At 40.5% G+C, this 22,889-nt stretch overlaps 1 protein-coding gene across 1 annotated transcript in view; it reads right to left on the reverse strand.

Moving 5' to 3' along the window:
* Positions 1-20,861, reverse strand: part of LOC104536303 (semaphorin-6A-like) — a gene marked incomplete at its 3' end in the record, with an annotated part of 37,732 nt that extends 16,871 nt beyond the window's left edge. The window contains exons 1-9 of the mRNA XM_010178868.1: positions 20,722-20,861; positions 18,020-18,137; positions 12,859-12,919; positions 11,332-11,394; positions 10,369-10,470; positions 7,670-7,760; positions 4,628-4,747; positions 3,486-3,574; positions 2,376-2,593 (exon numbers count right to left, since the gene is read on the reverse strand). Coding sequence (XP_010177170.1) covers positions 2,376-2,593; positions 3,486-3,574; positions 4,628-4,747; positions 7,670-7,760; positions 10,369-10,470; positions 11,332-11,394; positions 12,859-12,919; positions 18,020-18,137; positions 20,722-20,821 — 962 coding nt within the window. The remainder of the gene's footprint in view (positions 1-2,375; positions 2,594-3,485; positions 3,575-4,627; positions 4,748-7,669; positions 7,761-10,368; positions 10,471-11,331; positions 11,395-12,858; positions 12,920-18,019; positions 18,138-20,721) is intronic.
* Positions 20,862-22,889: the final 2,028 nt, after the last annotated feature.

The following is a 22,889-nucleotide window of genomic DNA, read 5'->3' on the forward strand; positions in this document are numbered from 1 at the left end:
ATGCTGCAATGTGCCACTGACCCGGCATTTACATGTTATTACTCCGTTCACCCTTGCAGCCTGATCACCAATTTTTCCCAGTGGAAATGAGTTAACTATGCTGAAGAATTTGCTTAACTCAATGAGGTGTAAAGAGCTTATAGAAGCAAATTCAATTTTGTTTTTAGACCATAAAGTTGTAAATTTAAACTTTTTGATAATTTGCATGCAACTGCAAGATAACATTGTCTAAACATAATTATATCCTTACCTACATACTTTCTGAAAGGCGTAGGGGTTTCCCATGGTCAGTCACTTGGAAGGATTCATTAATCCACCTTTCATTTTTTTACACATGAACTACTGTATTCATGTCCGACTTTCACTGCTTGATTTTATCAGGTAAATAGCATGAACCCATCTGGCTGAGACTTTCAATTCTGCTTTTAACTAGCAGGTTATTATACACCAAAGAAAAAAGTAGGAACTACAATACTGTTACAGAGAATAAAACTACACTCATAAAGGTATATAAATTGATACGAAAATAACTGCTTGAATATTAAAAGGTTTCAAAATGTTTGTTACTGAAGGAAACAAGAAAGGAGACAATACTAGTCTTACTTTGATCTCCACAGATCGTGGTTTTATATGGAAGGAAACTTTAATGCTCTACATTAATATGATACTTCACAGCAAGAGTTTTATGTATGCGGATGTAAGAGCTGGTCATGGGTATATTTGGCCACACACATAGGACCTCACCCTAAAAGACACCTCAAGAACCACTCCAGCTAGAAGATTTGCGCTGAATTAAGCCCTAATGAAAAAACAGTCCTAAAACCTTGAAGTGTGTTACACAGAACTAGAAGTGCTGAGAACTGTGCTGACCATGTAACTCCACAGTCATACAGGGATCGCTGGAGTGGGAAGACTGCAACAGCTTTTACTCTTGAGGATGACAGTTTGTGGGTCTGTGATGTGATAAAGCCACACAGATGGAGTAGTGTGGGTCATAGCCAAGCCATCTTCCAATGACTGGCCTACAAGCCACCACCAGCTCCTAGCCTGGGTGACCTCAGGTTTGGCTGGGGAATCTCCTCCAGCTCACTCTAGGGGGAAGCTTTGTCCCAGAGCTGAAAGATATTTGCTGCATATTTTCCTCAGTGGAGAAGGAATGAGGGAGATGTGTCCATGTCAGAGGTGTCAATGAGGTGTCTCCAAGCCTATGTGTCCTCCTGTCATCTGCAATACCTGACAAAAAATGAGACCTCTAAAATAGTACCTTGATTTTAACACCAAGCACTTAGATTTTAAAATGCGGGGTTTAAGGAAAAGTATTATTCATGGCACATCACAGGAAATACTAGGAGAGTGGGAGGACACACTCAATTTTGAGATAATCTCAAAATACAAGCTATCTTCTGATGCTGAATCTCTGTTCACTTCTTTTTACTAAGTTTGCATAAAAAGAGATCATCTTAATTTAAGCCTGTATTCCCTACTGGTTGCATAATTATTCCATTACAGTTCCTATTGTTTTGATGTCAGAAGCACCGATTATACACTAGAGGTCTGGGCTTACTCTCATTTGAAGCCAGTTCTGTGCATGACCTCAGTGAAGTCAGGCTTTGACAAGAGGTGGCGAGTGTACAGCGAAACCAGATGAATTTCTGCAATAAAATTCCCTTTCAGCCCAAACGTTACTCTGTGAAACAGCAATATATTTTTTAATTAGAATGCTGCTATTTTTTTAACTTCTCTGGGAGACCTCAATAATTAGATGCAGTTACTTGACTAATAACTTCTGGAGAAACATGTTATAATGTGTAATGGTAATAAATTCTTTGCAGATGAACCCATGCTTTTGGAAAACTGCGTGAACAATGAAATACAGCTGTTCTGGGGACCCTTCTCCTCAGCCAGCAGGACAGTGTAGGATCTTGGCTCTCTCAGGAGACAATGTGTCAGTAGGGATGCGTGAAATAGAGGGAAGGAGTACTAATGTGGCTCCTGGGGGTTTGAATGTAAACAGGACAGACCAAGACCCTCCTCTGTGAGGAGGAAAAAAAAATCCTGTTTTCTCTCTGGAATAACAATTCCGCTGCAAAACTTCTTGGTGACTGGTCTGAATTATTCCTATGTAAAGAAAAGTAAGTCCAGAGAAGGTGTCCAGATAGTAAATGGCTGAAAGCTGCTCTAAATTATCAGATATAAAATGAAGTAAGCAATACCAAGTGTCTTAAAATGAAACACAAACTATCAGTTTGTGCATGGTACAAAATAATTACACTGTATGAGAAATCACTTCTTATACCTTCACAAAGTAAGAAGAAACTGCAGTGAAATGCCAAACATAAAGGAAACAGAAGGTAAAAGGTTATTGCGCCTATTACCTATTATATGGAGTGGAGAACGTTGCTAAAACAACATCCCGGCCATTGAAACGGATAACATCTGTAACTGCCTGCAGTATGTTAAAATAGAAGTGTGAATCTCCAGGAACCGAGCAGTTCAAACGAGCTTTTAGAAAGGAAGTCCATTGTTTTTCCAGCACTCTCTGAGATCCTCCCATGTCATTTTTGCAAACCTGAGCCACCCTTGGGAAAACTACCTGGAAGGAGTAGAGCAAAAATAACGGAGAAAATGAATGTTTGTTTGACTTTGCTGGAATTCTGCTTTTAAAACATTTGGGATAACACAGCAAGCTGCTTAATTTAATCCCACGTTTCCATAATCTGTGACAAGTAAGAAACAGAAAAACTCAGCTTTGGAACAATGTGCTATAAAAGATAAGGCTGTGGCACTTACTATACAGCCATAAATCCTTCAGGAGATCTGTTCTCAACCCATATAAAACTCATTTCCATACAGACTGCTTAGCTTTCTATTTCCCCAAACAAAAGCACGTTTTATATTCACAATCCGTGCAACCCACCCTGCTTGCTCTGACTCCTGTGTTTTCAGCTCTTAAAAACTATGCCAATCTCGCTGGGCTTTTATTTCTGCCCCCCACCTTTGTGACCTTGGTCAGCTTTTCTGACTGCTTAGTCAGAAAGCTATTGTGAAATTCGGAAAAATGCAGAAAGTGTTTAATTCTTTTTTTTAATAGAACAGCAGAGCACAAAATTCCTGCCCCTGTTTACTCAGCACTCCAAATTTCTCGAAGAAAAATATCTCCCTGCTTTGGAATGCATTTTTAACAGTAACCTACTACGCTGAACTAACTACATTTGCCTTGTGCTTTTTACGATTTGGGAAAAGGGACTCCAGCATACACCATCACTGTAAGAAACCACCCTGTTTCCCTTCAAGACAGTGCAATGTTTCACTCCAACAAACCTCCTGGCTTGAGCGATAGGAATCTTCTCAAAATGATGACCTTGTCATCATGATTTATCGTTCTCATTTCAAGGTCACTCCTAACAGCACTGGTCCAAGAATAACATATGTTTTCCTCCTCTTGAATCTGACAAAGTCATTCAAGGCAATGTTTTTGCCCTTACCTTTCCCATGCTGTTGTACTCCACTGCTATTTCCCGGAAGAAGAAGTAAATGTAATTGCCATAGTCCACTGCTTGGACAAAGTATGGTTCTAGAAGAAAAAAACCAAGACATCCTACTTAGGTACCATGTACAGCACATGGCATGCAAAGAAGTCAGATACACTCACACTAAACATCCAAAGGTGAATTGCCTGTACGAGGCAAGCTTGCTCAATATTCAAACTAGCAACATCACCACCAAAGAAGAACCGCTGTCTGGAGACAGGAGAGCTGGGGACAAGTCTGTGCAACGTCACTATGAAGTAGCTAAGTGTTTGTCATGAATACGTCTGCCCTGCGTGGTGTACAAGGAAAGGCAGAGAGGAAATATATAAGGGGTTCAAGCAGTGCTCTTTATGGCATGCAGGCTGCATGTGGAGGGAATAACAAACCATGTAGCTGTTTCAGCCCACACGTGGCTGTAGCAGCAAGCAAAGTGAGAGAGCGAAAGTCGACACCTGGCAAAACATTTCTGCATGCAGAAAAAGACTTCAAACTATGGGTTTGCTCCCTGTTAAAATCACTTCAAACACTAACTATTCATAACACCCACATGAAGCTAAACAGCACGGTTCTTAACAATGAGGGCATTTAGAGCACAGGAATTGCCTAACTCAATGGCAGCTGTACAGTCCCTAAGAACCATAAAAGAAAGGCTTTGTGCAATATTCCCATAATTTTATTTTCACTGATGAATCTTAATATTACAGGACAAACCCTCTACACTTCACAAAGCCTTGACTATTACTTAACATAGTCATGGGGCAGGAATATTTTCAAATACAGCTCAAGCACACCGAGCCCTTCAAGTTCCAATCATAATGGATGCAAAATCCAACTGCTGTAAACTGATGGATTCCAGCTTGGAAAGCTCGGTGGAATATATATTCTGATCAACCATGCTCACAGTTTTTGTCAGGTCCAGTTACTTGGGGTCAGGAGAAGAGGGAAATAGGTACACAGATCAATGTAAGAAAGGAGATGTAATTTGGTTCCTTCTTTCTGCCAGAAAGCATTGGTGAAACGAAATGACCGAGAGGTCTGTCAGGGATCCAAGACTCTCATCAGAGATGTAGCTTTTTTTGTTTTGTTTGTTTATCTACCTTTCAACCACTTGGAGTCATGTTTAACTGTCCGCAGAGTTGGGCTGTCTCCAAGGCTCCGGTATATGACTGCATCTATTGCAAGGAAGTCAGTCACTGTGGCAGAGTACAGCTTTCCCTCTGGGGAGGAAGGAAAGAAGAAACAAGAGGGAAAGGACATTAGAAATAACGTAATTGCTTTCTCTTATCAGTCAAATGAGATGGGGCAAATGAAATCATCGCAATCTCCTTAGGAACACGGCAGGAAAAAATCTAGCTAGGTAAATGGGGCTGAGAACTGAACAAGCAAGTCACAGTTTTCAAAATGATAATGTCAGAGGGATGCTGTGGGAGAAAAACCTTATGGAGTAATTTTTCTCCAGTTTAGGTAAGTCATACTGAACTACCCTATCCAGTTTCCCTGCTCACACCTCTGGTTAAATGCTCATAAATTCTGTCTATGTATGTGAGCAAAATTAATATGGGGAAGCTCTGACAGAACTGTTAGTTTTAACTGGGAAGATAAACCAGACAGGGACTGTCAGCTAATTGACACTTACACAAATTTATCCTTTTGAGAGGACTTCTCTGCCAAAGATCACTAGCAAAAAATTAAACAGTGTGCAGGAAGCTCAAGCAAAACAGGGATGCAAAGTGATGGAGGAGGATTGCCCATCTATGTTTCTTTTCTAAAATGTGTTTTAGGCATTTCCCACATGAATTATCCATTCCGCTCTCTTCAAGAACCTGAGGACAAGTGATAAGAAAGGATATACAAAGTGGCATCCCAAGGACAACCAAGAGATGTGAAACGAAGAGGAGGTAAAAACATGAGCTCCAACAACATTTTAAAATTATATTTGTTGTGTAATCTGTTTGTGGGTCACAGTGACTGCACAGGGCTGTTTACATGTGGGAGACAGATCTCTGAACATGATGTTTGGTAGGAGCACAAGCATCTAGGCACAAGGATGGCAACCTGTATTTCTGTTGTGCCTACATAAAAATCAGAACAACCTCTACCTCCTTTGACATAGATTATGTGGAGTGCTGGGCCTTGAAGGCACCAGCACTGGGACATATCCAGGAAAAAGCAGAGAGGCTTCTATTGGTCAAGCTCTCCTCACTGCACTTACAGACAATGTTTAATTTCAGCTCAAGATTTTAAAATCAGACTGTTTCTTATTAGCAGGACTGTACTCTTTGTTCTGAGCTCCGTAATTCCCATCATTATTTGGCTATTTAAAAATGGGCTTTTTTTCTTAGCAAAACCAGAAAAAAATTACTACAAAAAACCCCCAGATACTAAAAACAATTTTAAAAAAAGAATAAAAAGCTGAATTGTTTAGATATGGATGTCTGAACTCATGTTAATACAATCACACATTTATTTTCTTTCCTGCCAAGTTCCTGAAGACCATGTGAACAATTACAATTTGCACATATCAGCTGTAATGTCTACAGGCTGCAAGAAGAGCCATATTCATGTAAGTGCACCCAACAGACTCTGAGGAGCTGGATTAGTACCCTAAACTGCTCTGAAACTGCTTTTCACTGCAGTCTGAAAGTTATCATGGGTATGGCATATCAAAAAGTGATTTTCTGAAGCTAGCAGCTTTCTGGGGTATATTGTACAATAATTTATTTGAACAGTATCAAATTTATTCTGAATCATCATGAAAGAGTATTATAATTTCTATAAATATTCTTATTTTCAAATAATGTGAGGACTTCTTCAGTGACAGAGTGGGAGTCATCTTTCCAAACTTCATCTGCAAGCAACATAAATGTTTACACTAAGTTTGTCATAAACATTTTCTTGGCTGGTGTAGTGAGAAAGGCCCTTCTGAAAGGTTATTCAGTCTGCCTTAAGTATAGGGAATCTGAGATACACATGGGATACATCTTTCTCTGATGGTGTCTCTGTCTTTCCACAGTTTATGAATTACCTGCTACAATCAGAGAATTTCTACTTTATGTTAACTCTAATTAAGAAATTACATACAACCACCATCATCATCACCACCATTATTTTTAAAACAAAAGGACCCATTTATTTACACTATAAAGATGGGGGGAAAATGCAACCTGCCCTAAAATCTCTCTTTGTGAGGCAGATGATGCCGCCTCAAATGCAGCACTAGCTTAACCACGAGGCTAAGATAGCCCTTTGGCCACAGACTCAGTTGAGAGTGGCTGAAAACACTTGTGTACTTTAATCTTCAGAGGAATAGCTGAAGTTCTTCCATGTGAGCACCCAGGGTCTGCTTTCTGGCATCACACCTGCTCAAGAGGACTGACATTGTTATGGATGATTTCTATGTCATCATTACTACCCACTTTACAGCCAAATGTAAGAAAAGATCAGCAGGGTTCACACTAAGAGAAGTTCAATAAAGAAACAATTTAATCAGGAGTTCATGAAGAGAGGTACTAAACTAACACAGAATCCACAGCCTAAATGAACCCCATTAATAAGCACTCACTTTTTTAAACTATCGTAGTAGAAATCAGAGTTAACTGTATTCTGCTGCATGCAGTATAAATCACTACTAACCAATACACTTCTTTCCTTTGTCTATCACAGCTGGTAACACCATATTGAGATGTTTTCTGCTTTAAAATAAAAATCACCTTCCCTTTCCTTCTAGATCTAGAAAAGGGCACATCACAGCATGTTCCCTAACTTCCTTTTATTATGAAGGTTAACTTAAGGTTAGAGTTGTTAAAAAGCATATCCTGCCCGCTCCTCATTAAAGTTCACACAAGCCTTGACTTTCCTTGACTTTCACAGAAGCTGGATGCAACCAGAAATGGTGCGTAACCCTGATCTGGGATTACTGAACCAGGAAACTGAGACTTCAGGCAATGGTTATGATAGAGAAGTTACTCCCAGAGAAGGGAAGGCTTCTAATGCTTGTGATTTCTTTATGCCTCCTATTTTTAGTCATTCACCACCTTTGTCATCCTTTAGATTTCAGCATTCTGGACTCAGGAGACACAGTCCTGTGGCAAGCCTGGGCTGCAGGACAGAAAGCAAAGAGTTCCTTTCCATCACTTTACCTGCAAACAATGCAACGTTGGCGTGCTTTGCATCATAGGGGCACCTGGCCATTCCACTGAATTCATCTCCCAGAAACTCCAGGGTATCCATCTGTAAAACAAAAGGGAACTCCTCAGATAGAGAAACAAAACTTCTTACCCAAGATGAGGCTCATGACAGTGTTTCTTCTTTTCTGGGCAGCAAGGAAAGACCTTTCTCTACCTGTGCTCCTGACTATGAATTAAAAATCTGACAAAAATCATGGTGTTAAATAAAATCAGTCTGAAGAAAGTGTGTCCATTAAGTCAGGCATTCTTTTGGAGCTAATCACTCTTACCCTGACACATTTTACAAAAGTCTCCAGTCTATATTTTATCTGTACACAAGCTTCCTGTTGAACTGTAGCAGCCTATGTGGTCTGTGGTTCTGGCAAGGATTCAAAATTTATCCTCACCAGTGATCCAACAGAAGTGCTCTTATACACAGAAAAGACTGCAAACCACAGCAGCCAGAAGAAACAACACTAGGACAATTATCTGGTTGCATTTTTCTCCCCAAAGTCCGGAGATCCTTCGGCTCTAGTCTCAACAGTGGTGCTCTCTTCCTTGATTTGCATACTCAGAAGGATGCTCTCCAAGTCTTACTGTATCAGTTGAGACTGTGTCACAGAGAAATCCTCTTACCATCAGGCACAAATTAATCTGTGCAGGAATTGTAAAATCTGAGGCTTACGTGTAACTTCTGGGAAATAAATTCACCACAGGTACTGGTAATGATACAAATATACAGATCAACTTTACGCCAAGTTCAAGAAGCTTTAGTGTGCTATGGGGGAAAGGTACAGATCTTACCTTTTTAAGATTCTTACACTGCTGTATTTTGGAAATAAGAACCTTTCTAGCATATTTAAATAACTTGAGCAGCTCATATTGTATAAAACACATACAGTACAGATTCAGAGACCATGAAAAATAACTCATGTGGCACCATCAACTACCCTAATCAACTTCTAGCTCATTTGTTTTCTGCCATGTTTCCTTCCTGTCAAAATTCACTCTGAAGGGAATTAGCTGTGTTTTCTCAAGGGCCGAAAAGCATTTCACGTGATAATAAGAGGAAACAAGTTACAGTCCTAAGCAACTTTCCCTGCACCGAGCCACACACTCCAGGTTCATCCACACTTCCATGGGGAGGGTGGAAGGACAGCCCTGTATTCTGCATCACAGGGAATTAAGCACCTGCAGTAAGGGTAAGGAGGTCCATTTACACCCCTCACACCAAGATACCAAAGAAATCTGTATTTGTATTAGAAGACAGCTTCTAGGATGGGGACTGCTTGAGATTTGTTAGCTGCATTAATGCCACTGAGAGCTAAACAACCACAAACTGTGTTGGAAGACTAAATACTGCACTGAGACTGAGAAGCTTCATTGCATGCTAGGAGCAGGATGCAAGGAAAGGAAGAAAAGAAAAAATGGTTAACAGAGTATCTATCTGTACCACACAGTTACCACGACGCAGGCTTGTATTTTTATTTTAATTTGATCCTTCCTCCAGAGACTGAAAGAAAATACTACCTTGAACTTCTTTCCTGTGTTTCTTAGACTGCAGCCATCACAGTGGTTAAACAAGGTAAGGCAGCATTGCAGAAAAGCAAGAAAGAGTAGCAGCCAGAGCAAACATCAGTAAGGAAGCAGTCTTCCTGGATGTTAATGTCGTTACTCTGTTTTTTACAGTAATTCTGAACTCAATGAAATTAAGAAGAATTGTGCCATGACTTTATCAGAAGCAGCATTAGCAAAGCTGAATTTTTCTTTTTCCTGAAGAAGGATAAGAAATGGCATGTGGGACATAACAGTGTCTGGAAAAGCAGAGTCTGGATATCAAGGGCCTAAGTGAATTAATTTCAAAGCTACTCCAGTGAGATCCTCTGTTGGGGGTTACAGCAGATTATACTGGTGCAAGCCCAAGAAAATGGGAAATATTTGAACAAATGGGCCCTGTTAAAATGCAGATGATGGGGATATACTATGTCAAAGGAAGAAACTGGGGTCAAGGAATTAATGTTGAGTATCCATGGACCAGCACAGTTTTCTACACTGCTCTAGATAATGTTTGGGCTTTGCACATCCTCAGCTAGTGAGGAATACGTCACCCTCCTGTTGCACCTTTTCCTGAGGTGATCTGCTGACAGTCACTTTTACAGCACACAATGCCATAGGATTTCCACAGCCTCCATATCTGCTGGGTCCTCAACTCTAATATTTTCCAATTTTGCTGTGCCAAGCCCTCAAGTGTCTTGAGAACTGTGTCTGGGATTGAGAACAGTACAACAGAGACATTTAAATTGTGCAGCCTCAGAGGTAACTCTCAGCATCAGGCCACAACTTCGTCAGGGTGCCAGTGACACGCTGAGGAGCTTTCTGAGGGGTGACCACATGCCCAAGCAGGGATCTGAAGGACTCTGCACCTATGGAGGGCAATGGAAAGTTGCAATAAACTCTTGATGTGCTGAGTTGCAATGAAGCAGGTAATCAATTTGAGCAATCCTCAGAAATCAAATCAACATTGAGCTCTGTAGCATGGAAACAAGTCAGGATAAATTCTACAGTTAGATGATGCACTGTTGAATGACAGTCTCATGTTGTTGCCAGCATAGTCACAATAAATCCAACAGAAAGACAAAGCATGAATGAAATCCTACAAATAGATCACATACCTTGTAGTTTCTGCAAGAAGGGTTGAATGCATTTGTTCCACAGATAAACAATGTATCCTCATTTCTTTTTAGGAGAACCTTAATAAAATTATGACATTCATCCTGAAGAAAAATAATAATAAGTATTTCAGCTACTGCATTTTGGGTCCCTGGTTTTATTTTTATGCCATGACATTTCACTGTCAGGTCTAAAATGAAATTGGCTGGTAGCCACTGTGATATTCTGGGCTTTATTTCAACTGTGTTTAACTGACAATCAGCAAGATGTAATTGATTTATATTCTAGCAGTTTAAAAAATGGTTACAAAGAACTGAAGATGTTATATTAATGTTATAGCTAAGATTTTGCTATTGTTCACATAGGTGAATTTTGTTTGAATACTGTTGCTTTTGTCGAGAGTGAAAAAATCCCATCTTATTCTCATCTATGTTGCTGAAATACAGTAGCATCACCAATGCAACGTATTGGCATAAAGTATCTGTAACTAGTAGGGGAAGCAGGTGTAAAGAATCAGAGTCTGCATCTAATTCTGTTACCAAATGTGCTAGTCATAGGTTAAAGAAGGGTAAAATTGGTGTAAGAAACAGTCCTTCTAACAACTGTACACATTCATGCTTTCTGATGCTTTACACAAACTTTGCAGTAAATTCCTGCAGGAGTCTGGACAGCAGAATTCAGCTTTTGAGGCAATGGTAAGCAAAATCAGTACACTAAGCATTATGTCCAAAATCCCCAGTGCTTTAAGTATTTCAGAATATTGCTGTGGCTCCTGCCGTGATGTTTTATTACATTAAAAGTAAACTATTTTTGAAAATTAAAGCCTTCAGTAAGTTGACAGAAAAAACAATTACTGGTTAAGAAGTGAATGGCATGATCCATTCCACATCACAGACAGCAGCCCGAGATAATAGTGAAGCAACTAAACTAAAGTGGCAGATGCAGAAGAAATGAAAATTGCCTACCTTATGTTTTCCCTTCATTCTGCATGTGTCTACATCAGCTTGTCTAGATTTCCATGTCAATTTCTGCAAGGATCAAGAAAGAAATCAATTAGAGCCCAGAGGTTGTTGCATTTGATTTGAGAAGTCCCTTAGGGGAGACTAGCTGTGAAACATATACTTATTGAAAGCTTTCTGCACCCTTTCTCCATCATTAATTCACCACAACAATGAAAGATCAGTGATGTGGAGCATTCACTTAATTTTCTGTTGCCATCTATTCATTAGACTAGAAACCTAACCCATTTTTTAAAAGCCTAAGCCGATGGAATTCAGCAACAGGCCAACTTTCAAAAATACGTGCACTTTTCTTAAAAGTACTAGATGCTCTCTTCTTTTAATTGGATATTGTTCTGCAAATCAGAATAAGCATTTACTGACTATAAAGCCTAATTGGATTCTTAATGAAATATGTACTCTGGAAGACATTTTAAATTAGCAAAGAAATGAAATTCAGGGAATTCTTACCACTTCAAGTCAGCTAACAGGCTCAGAGAGCCCTCAACCTATCAAGATGCTGCTGGCTTTATCTGGTAACACTCTTTTGCCAGAATGTTTACAGGTAAATCCGAGCCTGGACTTTTTGTGGCGAGTTTCAAGAGTGCCCAAATGTGTTGGCTGCCTAATTAAATCAAAACTTTATTTAAAAATGTATGGTCTAAGATACTGATACCTTAGAGACTATAGTCATGACAGTCCTGACTCAGTAAACTGAGGCGCTGTGCATTGATGAAGGGTCCCCAGCTGAAAGAGTAACCATGGATGTTTATTTACATTGCAAGCCCTCACTTTTTTGATGAGAACTTGGTCATTTTCAGCATCATTCATAGTTATTATGAAACACTCTCCACTCCTACAGTAGAATTCATCCAGTGCCCAAATTTGTATGATCTTCTGCTGGACCAAGGCTGTGTTTGACACATATTACACAACGTATATGCAAGGCAAAGGAGCTGAAGGGAGGTTATTTCTAGTATGTTTATGTTAATATATAATATGGTAATGCAGGGAAAGCTCTTCTCAGTTTGAATGTAACTTCCCATGGAGATGTGAATACATCCACAAAGTGATGTTATAAGATTTTATTTAGTGAGTACTTGCATGACTGAATAAAATTTGTGTGCATGAAAATATGTAAATAACACTTGCTTTTTATGATGAAAGTTTCAGTATGCTTAATTGGTATAGTATAGCTGTTACAGAAAACCCATGAATATAAATGAATAGATATTTGACAGATGTTCCATCAGGGACCTCACTGTATTTCAGTATGGATTGCTTATCAGCCCAGCTAAATCACTTATCAGAAATTCACAGAGGACATAATTGCTATTCTAGCTTTCCCCAAATATGATTAGCAATACCATCTTACTTGCTTATTACAGTTTTTACAGCAGTGCTGGCAAGTTATTTGAAACAATGTCATCTTCCTATCTATTTGAAGCTCATTCTAGTGTCCTTGGTTTCTGGATGATGATAAAAGCTACTTACTTTGCTAAAATAAATTTCTTCTGTATGTGGTGTGTCCATATCAACAGTATAAATATGGTCCCTGTAAACAAAGGCAAATGAATGCAAAGTCAAATGGAGTCGTCAGACAGTTCATTTTCCATGAAGAGAGCTCTCAAGCACAAGATAATCCATAATCCATTCAAAAAAGATCACAGGTCTTACCGGGGTACATTACTGACAGCACTGCCTGCTTCTCCCAGAAAAGCACTTTCATATATAAACTATCTTTCTTCCCATTAAGAAAAAAAGAAAAATGCTACAAAGCTTCAAAGTAGGATTCTTTCTCAAAAGCAATTATTTGAACAAATGAGATTTTGGAAAGGAGATGAGCCTCATATCATTTCTGCTCTATAGGTCCTACAGCAGATGCCACAATCTCGCATGCAGATGTCTTTGCGTATTCCAAAATCGGCTGCAATAGTTTGCAGGTAGCCTTTGCCAGGTTCCTGGGCTAGCAGTCACTGTGCCACATTTTGTCATTCAGGGTTAAAAAGAGGTTAATGCTTCTTTTTTTCTTTCTTTCTTTTTTTTTTTTTTTTAAATTACACCTGTAACCTCAGCTGTGATAATTTGATTGACAATATGGTAGGCAAAAGGCTGACAGCTACAAAACTATTCCCAGAAATCATTCTTCTCTTCACAGACCAAACTAAACTGTAAAATGCTCCTCTGAAAAAAGTTCACATTTCTTACTTGCATTTACTTTCTTGTTTTTCCTGAGCACCTGTTCCTCTCTACAATTAGCTGTCAATCTCTCCTTGGAAAGAGGAAATAGACTTAGCTACTCAGGTAAAGAGATATTTTTAAGCATTCTTCTCTGCGTAAGCTGAGAACAAGGACATCTCTGTACGGAACCTAAAATTTGAAAAAAACCACCAACACACATCACTGTAGTAACTGCCACATCAAATTGGGACTGAGCAACTCATTTTTCCTTGAAATAACATTGTTTTTTCTCAAAATGCAGGAAGCTACACAGCTGGAGCAAGATCCACAGCACTGGAGGGGTCTGCTGAAAGTAGGATACAGACTGCTTCCATTTTAGAAATCCCGGCTCTCAAGGTTAGCTTCCTTTAATTGGGTTTTTGGAAACAGTCTCTTAAATAAAGCAAACACAAACCCCTGCTACAAGAGGAATAAGCAACACTTCTCTCACATGGAGAAAAGAGGCAGCATTGTTGCAGGGAACTGACTTTTGAAAATCTACTGTCTGCTACAGCGCTTGAGGCTGTTTGCTTTGCAAGATGCCAAACTGGGGAGCTGTGGGTTCTCCTCCAGACTCTAAACCAGAGCTGACACTTACTTCCAAGACTGGTTTAATGCTTCAGTTTATTATTTGTCTGACTTTACTGGCAGAGCAGCAGTCAGGGCTGGTGCTAGACTAAAATTACCCATTAGCCTGATACCAGCTTCATAGATTACTAGATGGTTCCCTTCTTTTTTCATCACCCTTTGTTGCTACCACTCCTACTATATAAAAGTGGGAAAAAAATCCTTTGAATTGCAAATTAGGTGCGGCTGGAGCTCTAAAAACCTTCTTCTAGCACAGCTCTTGATTTTAATTGTCAGTCTTCCTTTCCAGTGGTTATGATTTCTAATTTTTGAACAAGACAATTAGAAAATACAGCAGTGGTATTCAGAATGAGGCTTGAGTTATTTAGTTCCACTCTCAATAAAACAGCTTTCCAGGGGACTTACTTTCTGGTCCAAGAAACAGTTCAAAGAAAACTCAGATGCTAAGTTACAAGAGCATCTGAAAAACAGTATCAGGCAAATTACGTACAATTTTCTCATGTTGTATGTGAAACACAGTTGCTGACAATGTCAGCAGAGAGCGAAAGAGCTGTCAAAGTCAGGGGAGGGCTCTCTAACCACGGACAATGTGGGATTGTCCTTGCCCTCCTTTTCCCACTGCTGCCCAACTCCTGCTATCTACTAGATATGGTATGTGTACAGCTCGCTGCTAATTAAGTTATTCTAACACAAACTGACTTAAGCCTAGAGCTTCCGTTTTTCCCACCTCCAGTCAGCAGAACTGAGTTTTGTTGCCATGGCGTAATCTCGTGCAGGAAGGGAATTTAAATAATGTCTCCGGCTGTGCGTGACCCTTGGGCACTGTGAGCATCGTCTGGAAATGCGTAACTGCAAATGAGGGGGAAGCCATCCCTACACTTTGTGGGCTCAATAAGCCATTTTGTATGTACCCATGGGGGGTGACAGATAATGTGAACAAAAGCTGCCACTGCACAAGACAATGGGAGGAGGAGACATGGCAAACCTAGAAAAGGGTGTGTGTGCGTGGGTGCGAGAGAGTATGAGAGAGAGAGTGAAGGAGTACCCTTCCCACGAGAAAGAAGAAAACAGAGCTGGTCCTTTGCAGACTGCAAGCCAGATACTTGGACAGCATGGCTTCATGGGCTTCAGCTGAGTCACTCTGATTTATGGCTACTCTCCCTGATAACATGAAATAAAGCCTTTCTGAAGCAACATAGAAATTTATTTGGTAACAGCTAATACAGGAGTCACATATCCCATATGACAAAATAAATAACTGACAGAGAGTGATTTTGCTCTATGCCAGTTGCTCAGTCATAAAGTGTTAGCGGTTCTCAAATCTGAGTAAGTCCTCTCCTGCGCACGGAAACATTCTGCAAAGGAAACACTGGATTTTCTAAAACAAGCAAGCAAACATAAAAACCCAACCCAAACCCAACAATCCAAAAAAACCTCCCAATGTTTAATAATGTTTTGATTGCTTTTCAGATAATTGGGTACAAATGTAAACTTAGCATTGTTGTATTTCAATGTCTAAAAAAGCTAGCATGAACACAACTTCTGATAGGATAGCTAACAGAAATCTCTTTACAGTTTTCAATGAATTCTGTTACAAAACTCTGTGAGAAACATATTTGATTGTGTAAACTTTTGCCTCAGTCTCTAGATTTACTACCACCTCTAAAGGAGATGCAGTATTGCAGTTACAAACTTTCATTCACACTAGTTATCAAAGGATGACTCCTTTTCTGAAGTTTATTACTTTAAAATAAAAATTACCTTTGAATTTTAACTTGTACCACACAGGCTTCTCAGCTCAGCAGGGATTATATTCAGTTACATGTGAAGGGGGAAAGGAGTATGTCAAGGAGTTTTTGAGTTCCCAAGAGAAAAAAGTGTAAGAAGATTTTTTGTGCTTGTGTAAGTACAAAACAGACCAGGTCTTTATTCTTTTTTGAAGGTCACAAGACCCTAGGAGTATATAAGCACTCGCATTGTAATAAACTGTTTTATACAAAAATATAGCCACATAATATGTAAGAATGCACATTCAGATACCACTACACATATTATCTCCCAAATATTAGCCTTGTTTATATAATTTGTGCACACAGTGGTTTCATATCCCAAAATGTTTCACTAGGCTTTCCTGCTGTAATGCCAGTTGCTTGGGCACTGAGACAGTCCAATTGCGTCAATCTCAGTCTAGGAACAAACTATGAATACAGCAGAGCAAAATCCACAAAGTGGTTTTACCACCTTCTCACTGAAAATTATTTCCTAATTGAAAGGAAAACACATAAGGAAAGCAAAGGGAACTCAGCCATGAAAAGGAGGAAATCGTGCCACCACCTTTCAAACCCCTTCAGCCCGCTCCCCCGCCCTGCTCATTATCTCACTAAATGCAGCAAAAATAGTAATCCCCCAGCACAGGCGAAGCACAGGGAGGCCCTGCTGTGGGGCTGCCCGCACTTTGTGCCCTACAACCAATGCCACCGTAGCTCCCATGGAAGGACACACATCTTTGCCCAGACTTCACACAAGGGCTTGGCATGAGCGGGAACCCAGAGCTCTGCAGCCCTGACCCTGTACAAACTGGCGCATGTGAGGAAGCCGGTACAGCTGCAATGGTTGGGAACAGGTAGAAGTCCCTTCCAGCAGCCAGGGACATGGCTATGTAAAAACGGCACTCAGTGACTCTGCTGGTGTAATGCAACTGATTACTTGGTGCTGAGTGGAGGACAGGCAGATCTCCACTACAGGACACATCCGACCACTCAGAAGATGGGGAGTGGCTGTTTGAGAAGAAAGGCAGCTCCTGAAGGCTGCCAAGGGCTTTGAAGACAGGGCTGGTGGTGAGAGGCTGCCTGTTCAGCAGCTGTTCCCTCTCACCTCCCGGACATCCCACCCACCACTTCTCCCATCTGCAGGAACAGCCTGGCTCTCTGTGGCACACACAGAAGGGTGTGTATTCCTCCAGTGAAGGAGAAGGACCAGAAAACAGACAGAAAACAAGCTGCTACTGGAGGGGCAGTTTGCAGGGAAGTCCCAACAGGATCTGGGTCCAAGAGCTCCTAAGGTGGACAACCCACTCTTGCTAATCTGGATCCTTCTTGCGTTCATCCTGTGACATAAGGTAATTCCTACTCTAAAATCATCAATCTCCTTCGCTAACAACATGCAGGGAGAGGAAGTGTTAACATCTGACCTGTGCCAGGTGGGCAGCTGTATAAATTGGTGTAGCTCCACTGAAGCTGATGGTGCCATGCGGAGCTATGCAAACTGAATGGGTATCTCCATATGCAATTTTTATAAAAGGGCATGTGCTTGTATCATAACAGTATAGGTCTCAAAAAAAATCCTGACATCAAATTCAGTTAACCTTGCTAAGTACATCTGAAGAACAGCAGCAAACATGTTTGCCTCTTTTTTGTCTAACGGTATTAAAAACATGCCTAAAACCGCAATGTTTAATACCTCATCTGAACATGCATTTGTGCACCAGCATAATCTTTCTCTAAAGTAAGTCATTAATAGCATGCACAAACAAAATTACAGGAGGACAGACTCTCTTCCCCATGGGGTTGGACCATTTCTCTGGCAACTTCCCTCTTGCTGGGCTCAAAGGAAGGCAGAGGTGTGTAGTCCTGAAAGGACTGTCTCAGCACCTCCCAAAACTGAATCTTAGCTGACTGACTAACAGGTTTTTCACTATGTCTCGCTAACAGGCTGCAAAGCCCTCTCTGAGTGTGGGAAAATCCCAAAAGTAACGTGTCCAGCAGAGAACAACTCAGAATATCTCTCATCTTCTCCTTGCTCATCTGAAAGTAGCAAGGAAGGAGTGGTCAAGCAGTGGAGTACTGACCTAGCAGCAATGTAGAGGGTCCTGTTCATGACCATGACCAGCTGGATGTCCAGCCGGTGCCTCTGCGTGGTGTTCCGCCCTGGTTTGTGACCCACAAACACCGGATACTGTCTTGTGTCTGTGGGAAGGGAAAAAAAATGCAGTCAGAAGAGAATCACAAAACAAAACCGTGCTAACACAGGGCACTATGGGGCCCAGCTATGGCCAAAACCTGCGGTTTCTGTTCTCCCCTGGCACCAGAGCCTGGGGTTGAAAGTCAGGTTGGGTGGAGAGTTCTTCAAGGTTACAGTCTTTGCAGCTGCAGAGGAGAAAGTCAACATCTTTGTAGAAGACAAAAATGGTCAGTTTTTTTAGAGGATAAAGCTGTCTGAAGCTTTTGGCACATAGGTACAAAGCACTTTCTCACCGTTTTTCTTTCACTGCTTGCAGAGCTTAACTGCCTGCCAAAATGTGCCTAGCAGGACAAAGCTGATTCACAGTGGTTCATCAATCACCACAATGGCTGGACTGGTAGTGATTAAAGCAAAAGACTTGGCTCTCCTTGGTTCAAACTGCCAGCTCCCTGGGTTTCCCACTGGATTGGACTGCCATCGTAGAACACCTGTGGGGATTTCTGAGGAACAGTGGGAAACCACCAGTTGAACTTTATAAACTGAAAGTCACTGCATATTATTCTGGCAACCAGTCTGATATGCCAGTTCTTCTGGCAACTGGACAACAATACTAAGTGGAAGCCCTGAATTGCGCTTATGCTATTAACAAGACAACTTTCCCTCCACTCTACTAGTCAGCAAAATACTTTATTCACTCTATTCCCACAATTTTTTTGGTGAGACCTCAGCATACATGTGGTATGCTGTTGCTCCCCAGATGATTTGTTTGTACAACCTACAATACTTCTGACCAAGGGCCATCTTGCTGTTAAGACTTCGTAAGTGTATGTGATCTTAGAATCTAAATGCACAAACTAGGGAGCTAGTTAAGTAAACGAAGTGACAGAAAACAGCAGGAGGATAAACCTCTGGTGAGCATCATCATCAATGCAGAGCTGCTACATGCGCATGCCATACACAGCTGACTAGCATCTAGCTATGCCTGAGCCTTTTTCCTATCAATATGCTTTCCCAGAAACCTGAAGCTGTTTGAAAGAGTCTAGTTCTTAAGAAACTCAGCTACTTCTTTAGTGTTTTCAGCTACCATCCTCTAAAAGTATTCTCCCTGTAAAGTTTGGTCAAAGTATTGATTCACAGCATGGCTTCAGCAAACCTCCTCAGAACACCATGTGTTAGAAAGCTTGGTGATAAAACCGGATAGAAACAGGAACTTCCCTGCAAACCAGATGCTGAGAACTCTTGGAGAAATAAATTAAGACAGCCCAGGAAGGATTTATGTTGAGAAGCTTAATCCATTTGACCAAATCCTATGTGCAAAATACCAAATTTAGCTGTCAGGCTGCTCTCTGTCCAGTACTGTTTCCTCTGTAACTCATGGATCTAGCACAAGCTGGAGGCCCGCAGATTCATGTGCATTTCAGCATGCCATGCCACAGAGGAAGAAGTTATCCCATGTTCCATTTCCTCAAAAGGATCAAGACTGGCTATTTCTGCATTAGCACGAACAATTCCGAAGAGTGAAAATGCTGGTGCTAAAGATGCAGTGGTCACACTAGACATGTTTCAGCAGGGTTTGCTTCAGAGCAGTTCAGCCCTGTTCTTGTACCCCAAATGCCTACTAGCACCTGGAAAACATCAAGTGTGCTCCCAGAGTCCGCATTTCAGTTTGGTGTTACCCAAGACAGACAAGTTCACTGGTGCCAAGCCCATCCCAAAGCACAGTACGCAAAGACAATCAAGAGATTCACTTTAAAATCAAATTCCTGCTCATGGCTGAATTGCTACTCCTCAGCATACTTTTACAGACCCAGGCGCTAAAGACTGCCTTTTAAACAACTGAACTTTTGGGACTTTGGAAAACTTCTCTTTACAGTAATCGTAACTGAGCTGATGTAAACATGAAAGAATCAGTTATGCTAAGCCTGACTTGCATGTTGAAATGCACAGAAAGCTCTCCACCTGTTTAGCCAGAAATCTCAACACTGATTCACAGCTGTCTGTGTTACTCTAGATTTTGCAGAGTTTGCCAATTACTGCTGGTAAGAACGAAGAGAGCTTCTGTTACAAATGATTCTCTGTCTTGATTTGGTTTATAATTACATTTCCAGTTTAGCAAAAAATGATTAATGCTAAAGTGGAACCTATCAGAGCTCAAAGAAGTAAGTTCAATTATTTGTATTAGCTCAGCAAACCATGTTTTCAGAGCTTGGTTACTTTCGTGCGCTATGCTTGATATCCTGAGGTGAATATCAAGCCAGGTGAGCGACATTTTGATTACAGGGCAGGGCAGGGAGGTGGCTTCCTTCCTCTGCTGGATAGAGCAAGATATTTGGTTTGATTATGCTACTGAAGTGTCTCTGTTTGAGAAGGCTATGGTTTTGGAAAATCAAGCAGTTTACCACCCAGCAGTCATAAGTCAATGTGAAAAGGCCGTGTTCCTATATTAGCACCTGAGAATGTAAATCGGCTGATCTGGGAAACCTCAAGAAAAAAGAAACTTCAATAATTGCAACTGTAACAAAATACTGTTGATTTGAAGTCCCCTGATGCGTATTAAGCAAATGAAGGCCTCTGGTCTCTTATACTTACAGTTGCCATGCGAAATACTGATTGGCTCAGAATCTTCTGGGAAACCAGCCCCAGCAAAGTGTAGCAGTGTGAAATATAGCAGCAAGGCTTCTGACCTCATAGTAGTTCAGCTGGGAGGCTTCACTTCTTCACTTCACCCTGTGGAAGACAAACAAGGGCTTAAGTGCCTTCTGCCGATTCAGTTTTAACCACTGCATGCAGAAAGCTAAAAAGAGCCAATGGAAAATGGTAGGAGCTGTGTTCTCCTCAAGCGTCTCACCGTACCTGAGGAGCTAGGTCACGTTTTCAAGCAGAAACTGCTCTACCAGTTTCTCTTTAGCACATGCCCCAGCAGTGCCAGACCTTGCTAAAGGATAGGCTTTATCTGTGAGTTACAAAAAAATTTCTGTCTCTTCTGCTTATATGCAATAAAGAAACTTCATCTCCTACACTGATCGACAGCTGACAGGAGTTTTTCAGGAAATACTTTGTTTTCCTCTTCTTTGGTTTAGATAATTAGACGATGACACAATGACACACACCATAAAGAAAAAAACCACACTGCATTATTCTGGTTAAAAAGAGATTAAGGGTTATACTACGGGATGGATTCATACCCTGCAGAGTTATGAATCAAGTGAAGAAAGACTGAGAGAGCTTGATGGAACATGCAGAACAAGTCATTGGGCTTTACCATAAAAATATGTACCCATAAATTTAGGTGCCATAAAACCAACACTCCAACTTGCGATAAAATAAGGGAGAACAGAACCAGTGTTTTTTCCCCATGTTCCACTGATACATTCACTCAGTCACATTTCACGTACAAAAATATCACTAAATCTTGAAGATAAAAGGAACCACAAGGGCCTTAGGATACACTGAAAGAAAACAGCATATAATACAGTAAATAGTTCGTAATTCCCAGGCAAATTTCACACAGATGTTGATCTGCAGGAAAATTCACTGCAAAAGTGAGATTTTCTTTTCATCCCTTCCAGAGTTTCAAACTTTTGATGCTGCCTGCCAAAGATTCCTTTTGAACAAAGATATTTTACAGTGTCTGTCAGTCATTCAAGATTTATGGGGAGAAAGTCAAACTTCACAAACTACATAGTCTTTGAAACTTAATTTGGCAAATGAAGTGCTAACTTGCTCTTCTGAAACACCACTTAATATTAGATTCCTGTGTCTCCGTTCTTGATGCCAAAAAAAGCATTAACAAGTCATAAGTGTTGCACTGTCATTTGTCATTTCACAGACACAACTGATTTTTTACACAATTGAAAAATAGCATAGTAATTAATTTGCCTTATCAGATATTTGCTTTCAAATAAAATTACAGCTCCTACAACTGTGATGAAATAGGGACTCTGTTGCAGGACGATAAAGTCCATAAGGACTAGTTACTTATTATATTTTGTGTTTGCCTATTATTATTCAAACACACAAACTGGAAATTTGGCTGATTCTCTATTTCTATTAACAAAATAACTGAAAGACTGAGTTAGACTGAGAATAGAAAAAAAAATGTAAGGCAATGACTGACACTTTAACTGAAGGAAGTGTCAGATGGATGGCAAAGGATAAAAATAGCACAAATAAACGCAACACAATGCAGACACTGTCTGTCTATTATACCTTACATGAGAATGCATACTAGATGACAGTACATGCAAGTCCCAAGAGAAGCATTTCCACCCAGCACTGGTTAGGCCGATAGCTGTGTGATTACTGACACATTTCTTTCTGTCTGCAGACACTTTCTTTACCTGTTTCCTCCATTTGTCTCTTTAATCACCTCTTACATTTTCTCTTGACTGTCAGCTCTCTGGGGCAGGAACTGTTTCTTTCTATTTGTTTCCATGCCCAGCGAAACATCATTTGGGGCCCTTAGGAACGCCCAAAGCAGAAATAAGCAGCAGAAGTAAATATACTACTTGGAAACACAGTTTCCCTCTCTTTTTACACAATTTTTTGAAATGCAATTTTGCCGCTTTAAAAATTTTGCCCCTGTAAGTACACTGCAAAGTGACAAAACAAAGTGCCCTATCTTAATACAGAAACAGAATTAAATTATTTCCTTCTTGAAATTGCTACAGTCCAATGCAGAAGTCTTTTCTAAAACACACATGAGGAGCAACGCCTTAACAGGAAGAAGCTTATCAAGCAACCAAATTCTTCCACTT

This window comes from Mesitornis unicolor, unplaced genomic scaffold (assembly GCF_000695765.1).
Source record: "Mesitornis unicolor isolate BGI_N332 unplaced genomic scaffold, ASM69576v1 scaffold28382, whole genome shotgun sequence".
Taxonomy (NCBI): Eukaryota; Metazoa; Chordata; class Aves; order Mesitornithiformes; family Mesitornithidae; genus Mesitornis; species Mesitornis unicolor.